This window comes from Lichenostomus cassidix, chromosome 2 (genome assembly GCF_008360975.1).
Source record: "Lichenostomus cassidix isolate B80296 chromosome 2, HeHo_3.0, whole genome shotgun sequence".
NCBI lineage: Eukaryota > Metazoa > Chordata > Aves > Passeriformes > Meliphagidae > Lichenostomus > Lichenostomus cassidix.
In genome coordinates this window covers 69738779-69752737 of record NC_139482.1, presented here as the reverse complement: position 1 = coordinate 69752737, position 13959 = coordinate 69738779, and the positions used below count along the sequence as shown (strand labels likewise).

The window sequence follows — 13959 nt, the reverse complement described above, 5'->3', positions numbered from 1 at the left end:
AAAGCAGAGAGAAACAGAGCTTCAGGGTGGGGCCCGTCTTTTTCCACCTCCTGACTAATTAATTCCAAGGTATCCCAGCCTGTGCAAGGCAAGCAGATGTTAGAGATACAAAGCTGTCTTGGCCACCTAAGGCAAACCCACTTACTGGTCATTTATTAATAGGGTGGCTTGCCCATGAAAATCTCAGGTTCATTTTCCACTTCTGCCTTTTCTCTCTGCCAGTCCCAGTGCGAAGCCTTTCCACCTTGCAGCATGTGAGGGAGAAGGATCCGTGAGGCTCCTGCTGGTGTGAGAAACCATGTTACAGTCTTCTGTTTTCGTTCCTCCCATGCTGGCCTCTGGCCTTGGGCAAGAAATTGCATGGGAGGACGTGGGAAAACACATGTGGGAGTTTGTGTGTAGGAATTCTGACGTGCTGGAAGGTGTTGGTTACAATGGAGAGAGTGAGCATAGCTGAGGGCTTGCTCAGATCAACAAGGTGCTCCACCTCACCTTTCAACAGGGCATTACTATCCAGTGATGGATGATGCCCCTGATGGAAAACAGCAAGCTGTGGCTGGCTTTGGTAGGCAGTTGCAAACTGCAGTGCTATGTGCCTGCTCACCTCATCACTTGCTCATCTGCACAGTCATTGCCCATTCCTTGCTCCCAGCATTTGGTTGAGGAGAAGGGCCACATCTTAGTGTCTTGGGGTAGCAAAAGTTTTTTGTGGGGAAGTTCTGAAACTTGAAAAATGCTACTTAGGTAAATTGGCCTCACTGGAAAAGCGGTACATTTTTGTGAATATACTGTCCTAAAGGCCTAGAAAAGACAGAATTTGCACATACATTGACATTTCCTGAGGCAAAGCAGTTAAGCTGGTGTCAAGGAAGTTCTGAGAGAATACATGACAGAGCAAGCAAAATAGTGGAGGAATGATGTCAATGTAGGAGGGTGGGAGAAAGCACAGAGATTGGAAGAAGGAAAGTCTTGTGAAATACTCAAAAATACTTAGGCTGCCACTGAAAAGAAGCTTGGACTAGAAAAGCATCAGAAGATGCATGGTAAGGCAATGTTCATAAATACATAAATCTAAGAAATAGAGAAAGAAAGAACAGAGAAGGAAGGAAGACTAAGGAGCAGTACAGAAACATGCAGGAAGAAAAAACAGAAACAAGGAAGTGAATGGCAAATGGAATCAAAAAAGCAAGAAAAAGAGCAGAGGTGACAGAAACAGTAATTTTATCCTTGTATCTTGCATTGCTCACAAATTCTTCTTTTCAGATGGGTACTGGAGCACTGGAACTTAGCCAGCTGGGCTGAGACTTTGGCAAAGGAGAAGGGAACAGCAAAGCTGGATGGTGCTGTGGCTAAAGAAGAGGGTGGTCCAGCTTCAGCACTAGAAGGAAAGTGTGGGAAGGACAAGATAATGCTGGAGGACCTTCTTCCTCTTTCCTGCTTATCATGCTTGATCCCATAAGTATCCTATGAATCTAAAGGCAGTTTTACACTCTGTAGGAAGAAAGAAGAGGTGAGAAAGGAAAGACATAACATTTTCAGTGTTGCAAAGCCACACAGAGCCCTAGATTATCTTTGACCTCTAAGTCCAGCTGCCATAACCCAGTGTAGCACCTGAGCTCAGTGGTACTTATTATGGGAGATCCAACACTGTCCTAGTGCAGCTCCATGCTTCTCATATCTTTACTTCCTTCTCACTTTATGCTGGAGACTTAACCTATGTGATCAACCACTCCTGGCCTTTTTTTATTCTTAACTCCAGAGATTTAAAAGAATACCCCCTGGCTGGGGATTCCTGCCACAGTTCAAGGAAATACTTCTTCCTTTCTCTAATTAAGCTCCTTCCATGCACATAAAGCCAACTCCTTACCTGAGAGGGAGAGATGGCTGCAGGCAACATAAAGCTCATGCATTTCCCTTTCATTTATCCCATCTCTGCAAGCAAGCTCAGCTCCAAACAATCTTGGCATGAACCCTGCACACACCTGTGTCCAGGCCAGAACAGATCAAAATTTGAAAGGGACTATGCACAGCAGAGCAGCCATGGGTCCCCAGGGTTAATGATCAGTTTTCCAGCTGAGGGTGACTTGGCATTGCAATCAGGAGATGTTGCCAGCAGATATTGCCTGCCAAACTTGTTGGGCAGCTTGAGAGAAATGCTAATAGCATATTGCCAGATACAGGTTTCCCATTCTTCTGTGGGGAAACTTCATGTTGATGGCATTTGCATCAAACTGCAACATGCTGCTATCAGCAATCATTGGTTAGAGGCTGAACTTTCCCACAAGAGAGGGGGAGATTATTTTAATACAGTATTCACAGGAACGTGTTCCAGAACTCAGCTGTTGTCTTCTTCATTTAACCTCTTCAGGCAAGAAGGTAAAATTTTAATGTTGTTTTGTTGCTTTTTTTCCAAATAACTGTGTTTTTTGTTTTCTGATCCAAAGTAGTCTACAGGCTGGTAAAGTAAGCATAATTTTTATATATTGGGCAGAGAGAGAGATACCTTTACAGGATGCAGGCAGCAAAACACACTGCCAAAATTCAGGTGGCCCAAGAGCTCACACAAAGGGAGCTGGTCTTCAGTGGGACATGAATGAGGATTTTAGGGACACACCTAAATACTCTTGCTTAAATTTCACATGCTTTTGAATCCGAGATTTCCCCAGAACCTCTCTGTCCACCCAGTTAGGTCTAATTGCCACAAGAATGATGAGCTCAGTGGCTTGTACAAGAAAGTAGATGCTTTTCTGCCTGGATCTCCAGAAGGGCTGAAAGACAGGCTCTTTCAGAGCACCTGTGCTCACTCTGGTAGAAACAGGCTTAATATGAAATGATGGTGCTGATGACCTGGGCAAACTGGCCCACAGGATGAGAGATACAGGGTGATTTTCCTTCTTTACTCACATTTCCATGTCACAAGAAGAAGCCTTGAAAAGTTCACTAGATGAGAGAGAGGGCATTTCAGTTCTTTGACTGGGTTCCTAGGCATTTCCCCTTTACACTGATCCCCACTGCCAGGGAAGTTATATTCTTAAACAATGACACTATAAAAGAGAAAGGGTGGAGTGGTATTCAGATTTTGTTTTGTTAGTGGTGGCGCTAGTCTTTGCTATTAAAATATTAGCTCCTGGGTTTGGCAATGATGTTCAGAAGCTTGCAGAGGAGCCTGTGCAGCTGCACACAGGCACAGCAAATAACTTGCCACTGCACAGCCTGCAGCAGGCTGATGCACATCAATGTCTGTTTATGCAGAAATAACTGGCCTAGAAGGAGGTATAGAAGACACCAGAGGGACTCAATGCAAACTAATAAAAGCAGTCAGGAAAAAGCTTTCTGGCATAAAAGTAGCATCCTGAGAGGCTAGGATGTTTGGAAAATGAGCTTGGCACAATTTTGCTTGAAAAGCTGTTTTGTAGTGAAATTTATTGGTTTTTAATTTAAAGCATGTGTTGTGCCACTTAGGGATGATCAGAATTTCCGTGTTATAGAAAATTTATTTTTTTATGTTCTGTTTGTCCCTTTCACTCCAAATCAGCACAGAAACACTTGGAAATGTATATGTGTATGAATGGTCATGAAAAATGAGAAAGCCACTTCTACCAATTTGCATGTGAGGAGACTGTACTATCTTCCATTTTGTCTTTTTCTAGGATAGACCATATAATTCCTGCCAATTCTGTTTTCCTCTGTGTAGGAGGAATGAGTGTGTATTAAGGCACTTTAATGGGATGCAGATTGAATAAGTAAAACATGCAATAGGAATTATCATGTAGCATCAGGCAAAACAGGTTCCTTCTTACTTAACTTGTATGAAATACAGAATTTCCTTAACACCAAGGCTACAGCTCTCCTACCCTCTCCACCCTATTTACTGCCTCCTCCTGTTGACTGAATAGTATAATCTAATACAACTATTAATTATGACAGCTTTCAGCACACACATTTTTGTCCCTTGATAGTTTTTATTTTGATTTCATCTACCCTTAGCCAAAAACTATAAAGAGAGAACAGATCATGAATAGTTATAGAAAAGGAGTGTTCATCATTTCATACAGCCATGGAGGAAGTTTGTAATTTTTACAAGGTCTGTGGTATGCAGTGGTTTCTTCTGAAGGAAGCTATTTTCCTGGGTAGCTTCTTACTCAAATACTGCAGTGCCAGTAATTTCATTTGCCAGACTATGTTAAAAGCTGCTGAACCATCATGCAAAGGATCTAATGCTCAGTGTATGTGCTTTGGCTGGTGTGGAACAGTAGCTAGGAACTTCCTGGAATGCTTCTTTTGATCCTGGATCATCCCTCCTTACCACTCCAAGATTATTTAAAAGTGACATTACCATTTGCTGTCCACCATGTAGATGTTCTCCCAATGCCGTGGTCCTTGCAGTAGCTCCAAAAGACTGATTGAATTTTTACACAGATTACACAGAAGTCTTTATAGTGTGGAATCATTCACACATTTGTTCCCACCCCATGTTAGATTAAGAAAGGTCACTAAATCCTTTCATTGTGCAGTAAGAAAGTTTCTCCACTAGCCCATACCTGCCCTCCCTTCCTCTGGATTTCCAGTGCAGCTCTCTAAGCAGTTGCCACTCACAAAACCATGGAGTTGGCTGTAGTGTTTGTACCTGGATGTCTCCCCGATGACAGCCTGCTGCTTTTGCTAAGGGAGTAGCTACCTCAGTGTGCCAGCCACTCACTTTAAAAACCTGTTCCCAGACCCTGGGCTCTCCCTCCCTTCTTGGCACCCAGCCCTTTCCCTGCAGGGTGGGGTGGAGGTGCTTCCTTCCCACTGAGTAAGTTTATCAACTCTTTTTTTTCTCCTTGACTCGTTCTGAAGCTGGGACACACCTACAAAAATGCCTCATGCCCTACATTCACCGTGACCAATTTCACAGCTCCATTTCACATCTTTCAAGAGATGGGGAAGTACAGCACTACAGACTTCAGCACCTAAGATGCACTGAGTTTTGTTCTCAGGAGGTTGTGGATAGTAGGATACAAAGGTGGAAGAAAAGAGAAATTATTTAGTGCAATGTCTTGCAGTGAGATGACTGCATTACTACATGGAAAATGAAAACCATATTACATACAAAGACGCAAAGCAGCAGAGCTGAAACAGCTGTGTTCAGAATTAATGAGATAAAACTAATCTTTAGTTTGTCTGTGCAAAGAACCCTCTGGATTTTTCTCATCTGTTTTGTCCATTTGTATTAGGTCTTTATGTGAAGTACTTCCAGACTTCAGGGTAAAACAAAAGTCTCACTATGAAACATCTATGAACTATTCTTTCAACATCACAGGTTCTTTCCACAGAGCATCACTCAGAAACAGGATGAAGCATTGATTGTTGGTGTGCTTTTCAAGTTAGTCAAATGGCAAGAAATGTCTGCATTTGCCACATGTTGTACCTTCATATATTCAGAAACTTTACTTTTTCATCTCTTCCAAGCCTCTCCAGCAATCTATCTTAGGCTCAGTCTGTTTTCCTGTGGGCTGAGTTTGTTCCCATTGTCTGTCACTTACTGCAGGCTAAGATGGTTTCACAGAAAAATGCTGTATCTTGGCTGAGCCGTATCACCTCCCAATGCCCTGGTAACTTCTGGGCATTGGGAACAACCTGTGTTCCAGCCTTTCATACAAAGTCATGCCTGGCTCATGGCAGAGCTGGAGATAGCATGCACTCTGCACCTTGAGAACACTGCAAGGCATTTTGAGTAGCTCTTTGAATAAAGAAAACTCTGTGAAGGTCAGGCTCTCTGTGAAGGGAGGGAGCTGTGGCTGTGGTAGAGGAGCTGGGGCCTCAGTGGGAGAGTAGGGTGACAGGAGAGTTTTGGCTGGAGATCCCCAGCACCAGGCAACCCCTTCCCCAGAGGGCTAAAGATGACTCTCAAAGGGGCACCAACAGCCCAGGACAGGCTGTACAAGTGCCCTGCTGATAAAAGATCCTGAACTTCAGCTCTGCACCAGCCTCTTCCCACCCTTAACCTCTGGTGACACAGACTAGAGCTACTCATGTTACTTCACTTTGCAGGCTGCAACTTCAGGGCAGACAGGGCTGAGGAAGAGTGCCTGCTGTGCTGTGGCATCTGTGGCTGCTGGAGAGAACCACTTGGCTGTGCACTCACTCCTTTTTCCACCAGAGAGGAGCTCTGGCAGCTTTCTCTGGACCTGATCCATGCTGATCCCAGTGCAGGCTGAAAGGTAGAGACAGATCTGTACCACAGGAGACATGAAGGACTTGTCTCTACACTGTGCCTGTGTATTTCCCCCTAAATAAGTTATCTTCCTGGAACACAGACCAGCGCTATTTGTCCAAAACTTTTGATACTGAAAGTGATGCGGGGTTTTTTTTTTTGTATAATGATTCCAGAATGGTTTGTGTGATCCCAGTGTTATCCACACAGCACCTCTACAAGTCTCCTAAGATTCAGGAAAGGAGTTTCTAATCCCCTATTTTTCAGATGGCCTCTTTCTTGCAAGGATCAGGCTGAACTTGGTCCTAACTTATTCTTAGCAGAGTGGATTGAATGTAAATGACCCACAGGAGAGGTATCAGAGTGTAATGTTTCTAGTACAAAAGTAGAGAGTGACACAGGGCCTGTCATATCACTGAGCAGGATCTTACAGACTTCTTTTCAGGGCTCTTGAGCTATTAATTTGTTTGGAATTTTTAATTGTGCATCCTGCCTGTGTCTGTGGCTCCTGGAAAACCCATGGGGAGTGAAAAAGTGTATTTCAAACTGTTAATTTTTCTGTATGCAGTACAGTCTCCATAGCTGTTAATGACCCTTTTTCCTGATGAAAACATTTAATTAATGGTGATTTAATTTTTATAAACCTGTTGTTTTAAATCCCCTTACCACAGTTCTGGGTATCACACATGGTTATGTTCAGGCTTAGTTTCTGTCACTATGTCTGTTGCTAATCTTATGTTGTTAAATAGGAAGGAGTCGATGCAACCGCATCAAACCAGTTTGGAAAAGGAAAATGTTAATCCATACCTGTCTAATTTTGATACCATGAGTTGAAATAAGACACAGCATGGGATAAGACAGAAAAAGGCTCCTTTCTGAGGAATTTACATGTGTTGTGAGTGTGGGTCCCTTTTGCAGACCCTTTGTGTCCATGTTCCTGCTGTGCATCACAGACTGACAGATCTGTGCAAGGCTGATTAAAACTCTCGGAATTTAGAGCACATCTACTATGTTCAGCAACCAGCTATGGGACAATCTCAGGGCAGAGAGATGCTTCACAATATGGTCTAGCTATGCCAGCTGCATTAAATGTCTTCATTCTTTTGTGCTCCCAATCAGCAGCTGCTTCATGATGGGCTCAGTTTCTGGATCCATTACTGAGTTTTGCCTTGACCTCTACAAAAGGCTCAACAGAAGTTCAGAGGACACAAATATTGTCTTCTCTCCAATGAGCATCTCTGTTGCCCTGGCCCTGATCCATCTTGGTGCAAAAAACAACACTGCTGCTCAGATAGAAAAAGTGAGTAAGAATGAACCATGGTGAGGGGCTTCCATGCTGCTTGCTGTTCCCTTAATGGAGATGTGGGGCATTCCAGTGCTACACATGTGCGAGTGTCCCACAGGAAACCTGCGCAAGTGCAGGCACAGATGCTGCCTTCACAGCCGTGCTGGGAGCACTAGGATCCCTGCCATCTGCTGGTGAGAGTCTCATCGTGCCCCCATGCAAGCTCCCAAAGCCAGGGCTGACTGAGGGGAGGTGATACAGCACAGTGGGGCACTCTGGCTTTCCCCCAGCCTGTGTCAGAATATCAGACTTTGTTTCAGAATTATGGGCAGGCATTTCCTCTCGTGGTTGCTACGAGAATCCTGAAAGTGGGAGTCTGGGTGGGCAGTGGGGAGAGCTGCAGAAACTGAAGTGGTTGCACCTGGCTTTCTGGAAGCATTAACTCATTTTGTCATTGTCTCTTATGACATTCAAGAGTCAAAATGTCTCACCCTAGAGACCCACGTGGGCAAGGAGGAGGTGAAGAACCACCACTGCTCCAAACACTGTGCCTTTACTCCCTGCAGTGCAATTTCTGCTTTCTACAACCTTTCTTCTCTTTTCTTTTTTGAGCCCATGAGTGGTAAAAGACCAATAATCCTAAGGCAGAGATTCTTACCAGGGTGTGGTGGGTTGACCTTTTGCTGTGGCTGCCAGATGCCCATCCAGAGAATCTCTCATTCACCTTCCTCAACAAGGACAGAGAGAGAAAGTAAAATGAAAAAGCTTGTGAGTCAAGACAAGGACAGGGACATCACTTGCCAATTACTGTCTCGGTAAAACAGACTTGACATTTTGGAGCTGTCTGGAGCCAGCCCTGTTTGACATACAGAGTGTGTTCTCTTTGCACAGAGACCACCACTGTAACCCCCTGCCACATCAATCCTTTAGACAAGGACTTCTGCTTATTTAAAGAACTAAAATATTGCTCAATATCAGTATCCTCAATAAAAAGAGTTTAAGTGTATGTATTATGCAACATTGTTACAATAGAGATTTTCAGCAAGATATTTTCACATTAGAAACAAGGACTGGTTTCCATTAAGAGCACCGTGGTTTTGATCTATTTCTTTAGCTGATGCAAATGTTAAGAAGGATTGCAAGAGACAAGTTTTGATGGTTTCAAAGAAAATAATTTTTCTCTTTGCTTGGGGCAAATTTTTATTTGGAAATTTGGGGTACCTGTAGCAATGAAAACACAAACCAAACATTTTGAGGTTGTGAAGAGTAACATTTTGAAGGATTAAGTGCAAGTTCTTCTTGGTTTGTTAATATAGAAATGTGAGTCTGAACATGAATGTACGAACAATTTCAAGTCTGTAATTTCAACTGATGAGTGAAGCTGAAAAAAACATTTTGTGAATGTACACCACTTATCCAGTACAACATAGCAAAGCTTTTAAACAAGGAATATGGTTTTATCCCAGTTACAATTGCCAAAACTTGACATCTTCAACTGCAGGTGCTCCATGTCAGAAAAGCTGCAGGAAGAATGAGTCTTGGACATGATCATGAGAGTGCAGCCCCAGAAATGGAGCGAGAAGGAAGCCTGGAGGGTCAGCCTTCCTTCTCAGAGGTGAGTCCTTGGGTGGGGAGCCCCTACTACACTGTGTGGTGGATTAGTGCAGGTAAAGCACTAGGATTTGCCACTGGAGGGAGTCAAGATCACAGGCTCAGATTCTGCTTAATCCTCTAGGAAATGCCTGATACAAGGTGTTATTGAGGACCAAGTCTTCCAGTAAGTTCAAATCAAAGCCTTCAGTGATATAATCTGATTTGTAAATCTTGGGCTAGCTGGATTTAAAAATCAGTACAGCAGAGTTAGTCTTATAGTGTAATCTAATTAAGATGCAGATTAACAACTAAAGCTATACAGAGGAATCATTTTAATTGTTGTGTTTGTAATGCTCCCAGTGTACCAAGGATGGAGACCTCGATCATATAGCATTCCAGGAACTGCTTTTACAACTACAAAACCTTGGTGAAAAATATGTTTTAGCCTTGGTCAGCAATCTCTTTATACAGCAAGGATTTGAACTCCAGCAGGTAAGTCCCCTGTGCCTGCTAACTGCTGTGGCCCTGACCTGCTGAGGCTTCCCTCTAACTGTGAGCCTCACTGTTGCCCCCCTTCTGTGTGTTTTGGAGCATGTGAGGTGCTACATGGAGCTATAACTCTTGGGGTTGATGGGAAAAAGAAAAGATTGTCAACTTTCCACTCTTTTATTAAAAAGAAAACAAACCCACAAACAAACCATCCTGTGGATATCAATGACTGTAGAGCAAAAATAAAGCAGGGGTTTGTTCACTTCTCAAATACATGAACACTCAGCCAAAGGTGAACCTACAGCCAAAAATGCCACTTGCAAGTGGCACAGCTGGGGCAACAGTAACCTTGGAGAGGGTTTATCTCCTGGGGTGTTGTACAGGCTCTGGCACAGGGCTGCTGTGCTGAACTTCTTGCTCCTTTCCTATTGAATAACAGAGTGGTCTTGGGACTACTTGGTACGGCTAACTTGGTAGTCACATCTTTGCTTTTCTGTCAATTATTTCTGTCATTTATTTGGATACTGAAGCGTCAAACAACTCATCTTTCATTTTTTCTGTTTCTTTAGTTTTTTGAGTAATTAATAATCTTTCTTTTGCTTTACAGCAATTTCTAATGTGTACCAAGGAACTGTATGGAGCAATGCTGCAAACAGTGGACTTTCATGGTGCTGTTGAAGCTGCCAGAAGAAAAATTAATGCTTGGGTTGAAAGTGAGACACAAGGTAAAAGACAGCAAAACTGTAGCTCTTCTGTCCCTGCCTTCCTACACTGGTTCAACCAATGAAATTGCAGTGTAGGAAAAGCAAAGACCTGTTCACATTTCTGTGCGTTCACTCTTATGCTCTTTAAAGACAATTTGCCTTCCCATCTGCTCTTGAAATATTAGAGTAAGTTACCAGCTAAATTATTTCTGAATTGAAGATATGTTTGCTGTCAAATACTTTTGCATTCCCACCCTTATGGCTGGCCTGATAATTGCAGTAATACCTATAAGCCTTGACCAGACAAAATTTGCTGTTTACAGGAGCAAAATTTGCTCCTGCAAACAGCCACAAATGCAGATTCAAAGCAGCAGAGGATAATTTGGTGACCCACAGTTACCCCGCACTCCCTGGCTGGTAACTCTGCAGAGGAATCTACAATTTGATTACTTACATTGTTTTTGTCTTTTGAATAAATCAAGAATTGTGTTTCTAAGTTTTTCCAAAACTAAGTTCACAGACCAGTAATTGAGTCTCAGTCCAGAGTTTTAATGACAGCTAACAAATAATTAAGTGTTTCAAAATTCCCTGTAGGTAAAATCAAGGAACTCTTTGCCCCTGGCGTGATTGATGGACATGCATTGCTGGTGCTTGTGAATGTAATCTACTTCAAAGCATCCTGGGAACACAAATTTGAGGAAGGAAAAACAGTTCAGAGAGATTTTAAACTGAATCAGGTACATCTGTATTCTGTAAATCTCAACATTATTCACCTTAGATACTGTGAGCATTGCAGCAAGAATAACAATGCCCTGTGAGTAAGGTATAGGTGTGTTGGGACCTTAACCAATACCTCTACCCAACTGCCCTGTTGGGTAGAGGTATTGGTAAGAGCTGTGTTGCCTAACTGACTGTACCATTTTCTTTTTAATAGAACAGAAAAAAACCTGTGCAGATGATGTATCAGAAAGGCAAATTTAAACTGGGCTACATTGACGAGGTGGGTGCTCAGATCCTTGAACTCCCTTATGCTCAGAACTCCCTGAGCATGGTCATCCTGCTGCCAGGTGAAGCAGCTGATGGATCTGTCAGTGGGCTGGAGCAGGTAAGGCAGTGCATGTCATGCACTAGGGGTGAAAGTCAGTTGTCTGAATTAACACTGGGTAAAGATCTAAATTTTTCAAAGCTTCCCACCTATTTTAATCTCCTTTCCCACCTATCTTTTAGATTGAAAGTAGAATGACCTATGAAAATTTAATGCTGTGGGCCTCTTCAGAGAACATGTTTGAGTCAACAGTGGAGGTGTACCTCCCCCGATTCAAGCTGGAAGGCACCTTCAACCTCAACGAGGTTTTACAAGAAATGGGGATGACTGACATCTTCAGTGAATCAAAAGTTGACCTTTCTGCAATGACGTTTGCAAAATCTCTGGTGCTGTCAAACGTTGTGCATAAGGCGTACGTGGAAGTCAATGAGGAAGGCACCGTGGCAGCAGCTGGCACAGGAGCTTCCATTGTGAGGAGATCTCTGCCTCTCAAAGAGGTGTTCATGGCTGATCACCCTTTCTTACTCTTTATTAGACATAATCCTACCAATACTATCATTTTCTTTGGCAAACTCTGTTCACCTTAAAATCAGGGCTATTTTCTAACACTGTGAGGAACACCTGGATGAAAAGCAGAAATTGTATTTTTCTCCCGAATGCTTTCTTAATCCTTTGACAGCTAGTTTGTACTTCAAAATAAACACTGCAGCCATTTTTGTTTAGAACCTATGAATTGGATGCTCTGCCAGTAGGCTCCTTGAATTGTAAATATTGATCTAAATCCAGAACAGGAGTAAATTTTCCCTTAAGCTCACTGGATATGAATAACATTTTGTTTCTTTGATGTACTCATATGCCCCTGTATTCCTTCATCCATTTGCATTCTAATGATGGTGACAATAGGCTTGTGGTGGGAAGAGACCTCTGGAGATCATCTTGTCCATCTCCCCTGCACAAGCAGGGTCATCCACAGCTGGTTGCCCAAGACCATGTCCAGATGCCTTTTGGATATCTCCAAAGATGGAGACCACCACCTCTCTGGACAGCCTCTCCTAAGTCTGCGTTAAGTTCTCAAATAACTCCAAAGAGAATTTTGTATGCATGGTGTCTGCAGGAACAGGATACAAAACTGCATATTCCTAAAGATGGTTAATTATTTACATGGTAAAGAAGGCTTTCTTTTATATGGGGATAAATCAAATTATTTATCTCAAAGTTTCAAAGAATAGGAAGAAAATGGTCTAAAGCGTTCCACTGAAGTTACTGATGTGGCACACTGTAGCAATGAACTTACAAGAAATGTGTTTTCTTTTTCCCATACTGCTGTGTGGTGAATTTGAATGTTCTGAGATGTAAATCTGAGAGACAGAGCTCTCTCCATGTTTTGAAAAATGAGAAAAGGTTTTGTAAATTGCAGTATAAATCATGGAAATTACAGTAAAACATTACCTTGGAATATTTGTGGGAAAAAATAAAACTTCTTGCTGGCTGACAGGGAGACATTACTGATAATTTGCTGGTTTAACATAAGTGATATCTTCCTCAGAGGGATTCTGCACGAGATTTAACAAATTAACATTGATAATGTTCTTTTTTAATATATATACAATGTAGAATCAGTGAATAACATGTTTAATGCACAGAATTATATATGGTTTCAGAAAGGAGAAGACACACTAAAATTATGATGCGTCTCTCTGAAACAGAACATAGACTGCCTTTAAAATTGCACGTCCAAAAGGCCACCTGAAAGTAAAATCCTCTCATCCAAAATTTGAAGGCATTTTATTTTCTTCTTTTGTAAATTTTCTAGTGGCTAGCATTTTTCTTTGCTTGCTTTGAACTGCCTTGATGTGAGCAATGAGGTGCTTTGCCCATGTCGAAATACAGGAGCAAGGTAGGATGAGGTGTAAATTCCTGGAGAACATCTGGTGAATGGATTCAAAGCAGATCTTGTGAAAGTTGTTCAAAATGGGCTCCTGAAAAATGCCATTACTTTTTTTTTTTTTTTAATTGAACATAGCACTTAACCCCTGCAGTGCAGAAATTCATGTGGCTCAGGAGGTGAAGGGCCTGTATCCCATATCCTTGCTCGAATTCAAGTCTGTGGCTCTCTAGAGAATGCAAGTGCTCTCAGGCACTAGGATTTAGCATAGGCTGCAGGGCAAAACTGCCCACCTTCTGTTTGAAGCCCTTACATGAAGGAGTGCAGCTTGAAGGCACAAGAAGAGAACTCCCAGACTGATACCATTGCACTTCAATAACTGTGGTATAAATGAACTCTGGTTTCCAGGGTCTGGTGCCATTCCTGTTTTAGTCCAGTAACACAGAAAAAAAGTATCTGTATGTGGGTGTCTATCCTAACAATAATGCAATGAAAGTATTTTGGTCTATAGCTTTCTGACAGTATGAATTTTTCCTCACTTTCTTAATACCTGCCTAGAAAAGAACATAGTGAATGAAGTAGGTTAATTGTGAGCTTCCTCTCAGCTCTTTGGAGAGTGCTGCTGTGCAGCTTTTTCATCTGAATCCTCCGGCATGAAATTAGATATTATTTGTTATAGAATGTTGAGTCACAGCTTTTGTGTAAGAGCACTGCCACCTACACATCTCTGAGATTATTTTGCATTCCTCCCTCACTCAAGTG

At 42.4% G+C, this 13959-nt stretch overlaps 1 protein-coding gene across 2 annotated transcripts; it reads left to right on the top strand.

Moving 5' to 3' along the window:
- The first annotated feature begins 2017 nt into the window (after positions 1-2017).
- Positions 2018-12628, top strand: LOC146441607 (serpin B11-like). Of its 2 annotated transcripts, none has more exons than XM_085052060.1 (8): positions 2018-2376; positions 7319-7496; positions 8983-9096; positions 9435-9566; positions 10171-10288; positions 10862-11004; positions 11202-11372; positions 11495-12628. In XM_085052060.1, exons 2-8 carry the CDS (start codon positions 7326-7328, stop codon positions 11897-11899), a joined length of 1254 nt encoding a protein of 417 aa, XP_084908186.1. In that variant the 5' UTR covers positions 2018-2376; positions 7319-7325; the 3' UTR covers positions 11900-12628. The 2 variants fall into 2 exon arrangements, with proteins under 2 accessions (XP_084908186.1, XP_084908185.1); XM_085052059.1 differs by having other exon boundaries at positions 7316-7496.
- The last annotated feature ends 1331 nt before the right edge of the window (positions 12629-13959 follow it).